At 48.3% G+C, this 2,630-nt stretch overlaps 1 protein-coding gene across 1 annotated transcript in view; it reads right to left on the bottom strand.

The window, feature by feature from the left end:
- Positions 1–773: 773 nt before the first annotated feature.
- LOC139026391 (uncharacterized) overlaps positions 774–2,630 on the bottom strand; it is a 10,345-nt gene continuing 8,488 nt past the window's right edge. Inside the window, exon 2 of the mRNA XM_070441737.1 lies at positions 774–2,226. Coding sequence (XP_070297838.1) covers positions 1,730–2,226 — 497 coding nt within the window. The 3' untranslated portion in view covers positions 774–1,729. The remainder of the gene's footprint in view (positions 2,227–2,630) is intronic.

Below are 2,630 nucleotides of genomic sequence, written 5' to 3'. Positions count from 1 at the left end.
ACGTTTGACTGACGGACAGCGGTTGAATCCACTGATGGACAGCGGGTTGAATCCACTGAGGACAGCGGGTTTAATCACTGACGGACAGCGGGTTGAATCCACTGACGGACAGCGGGTTGAATCCACTGACGGACAGCGGGTTGAATCCACTGAGGACAGCGGGTTGAATCCACTGAGGGACGCGGGTTGAATCCACTGATGGACAGCGGTTGAATCCACTGAGGGACAGCGGGTTGAATCCAATGAGGAGCGGGTTGATCCACTGAGGACAGCGGGTTGAATCCACTGAATGGACAGCGGGTTGAATCCACTGATGACAGCGGGTTGAATCCACTGAGACAGCGGGTTGAATCCACTGACGGACAGCGGGTTGAATCCACTGAGGGACAGCGGGTTGAATCCACTGAGGACAGCGGGTTAATCCACTGAGGGACAGCGGGTTGAATCCACTGAGGGACAGCGGGTTGAATCCACTGATGGCAGGCGGTTGAATCCACTGATGGACAGCGGGTTGAATCCACTGATGGACAGCGGGTTGAATCCACTGATGGAACAGGGTTGAATCCACTGATGGACAGCGGGTTGAATCCACTGATGGACAGCGGGTTGAATCCACTGACGGACAGCGGGTTGAATCCACTGATGGACAGCGGTTGAATCCACTGATGGACCGCGTTGAATCCCTGAGGGACAGCGGTTGAATCCACTGATGTTCATCTGAAGTGAAAGCGTTGAGCTGGAATGAGGTGGTTGGTCTTGATGTTTGGATATATCAGATCACATCTCAGATGTGGTGATGGTGAGATTCCATCACACTCTGCCTGTTGTCCCCGTGTGTTCATGAAGAAATTAAACAGAGTATTGACAGCCTGATTGTGACTTGAGATCAGATGATGTATGTTCTGCTACATGTTCCTGGTTCTGGAATATCTGGATATGGTTCTGGAATATCTGGATATGGTTCTGGAATATCTGGATATGGTTCTGGAATATCTGGATATGGTTCTGAAGTATCTGGATATGGTTCTGGAATATCTGGATATGGTTCTGGAATATCTGGAAATGGTTCTGGAATATCTGGAAATGGTTCTGGAATATCTGGATATGGTTCTGGAATATCTGGATATGGTTCTGGAATATCTGGATATGGTTCTGGAATATCTGGATATGGTTCTGGTTCTGGAATATCTGGATATGGTTCTGGAGATGTTAGTATGTCTGTGGGTCTGTAGTTTAGGAACCAAAAGGGGATTTAACCTTTGACAGTCATCTTGCCTTCGTTATAATAATACTGACATTTTAACGATGTTTAACATATGTACTGTATATTATATAGTTTTTACAGTGACTTTTAGAAATATCTAGATTTGTTGAAGAAAGACGAGAGCGCCAGTAAACAAAAATAGCTGGATATTGAAATTCTATACAACTGGAACGATTTCCGAAGAGTAACGTTGTAACATGACTGGGGCTTCAGTCCAACTGCTCTGGTGATACTGTATATGGTGCGTTTCAACTCAAACAACCTGTCACTGCTGCTTAGGGGGTCTCTAACACGAAAGTGAACCAGCACTTCTCCCTCCMTCGCTCCCTCACTCTTCTTCCCTCCCTCGCTCCCTTCTTCCCTCCCTCCCTCGCTCTCTCTGTCTCCCCTCCGGTGATGTTGTGAGGTGAGAAAGGCAGGGTGGAGTGTGATCTGCATGGAGTCCAGAGGAGGAACGATCCCACTTCATCTCTCCACCTCCGTTAGAGCAACCTCCGTCTCCTTGAGCAACCGGCTCTCCCTCAACGTGTTTGAACTTTGACCCTCCGTGGCATCTGACTGAACCACGCCACCGGCAGTAAGTGATGACATCATGATGGACAGGTTCCTGCCAGCGAGGCTACTGGGGGATGGAACCCTGCGGTGGAAGGAGCTTTTCCTGGGTGGGACCGTGTGGGCGTGTCTGATGCTGGGGCATAGCGTTGAGGATCCACGGGGGGTCAGTAGAGAGCGAAGAGACAAATCACGCGTCCCATTGGGCGACTGAGTCTCCCGGAGCTGGGAGGCGGCGGCAAAGCGTACTTCCTGGTCCATCTCGGCAGCTTCTACTAGGAGGGGGGACAGGGTTCCTCTGCGTCTGCCACAGGAGTCACAACACAGTTTATTGTATCCCGGGATAGAGCAGTATCTCACCAGGACCTCCATCTGACAGAATATAGACTTATCCCCGTTACACGGCTCATCTGAAACACAAACATAATATCAGGCCTTTAAAACAGATGATATTCAAAAGTTTTGACATAGTAATACGAACATTCTCTTATATCATACATTCCCACATCCATACTTTCGTGTCAGTATCTGCTTGGTCCAGTACACAGTGAACCACCACGGCGAAAAGCAGTTAAAGGTTAGGGGATATCTCCTTATACTATATTTGTGAAAATCTCATCAATTTGGTGTAATCCCCCAATCTGTCATGGTCTTTAGTCTGAATACAGCAGTGGATTTACAGCCTCCCTCTGCTGAACGCTGTGGAAAAAGATGAATTAATGACTTCTATAGTTATTCAAATCCATCCCTCCCTCCCTAGATATTCAGCTCCCTCCCTCCCTAGTTATTCAGCTCCCTCCCTCCCTAGTTATTC

The sequence above is a fragment of the Salvelinus sp. IW2-2015 genome, unplaced genomic scaffold (genome assembly GCF_002910315.2).
Source record: "Salvelinus sp. IW2-2015 unplaced genomic scaffold, ASM291031v2 Un_scaffold4664, whole genome shotgun sequence".
Lineage (NCBI taxonomy): Eukaryota > Metazoa > Chordata > Actinopteri > Salmoniformes > Salmonidae > Salvelinus > Salvelinus sp. IW2-2015.
This window is presented reverse-complemented; position numbering and strand designations above follow the sequence as displayed.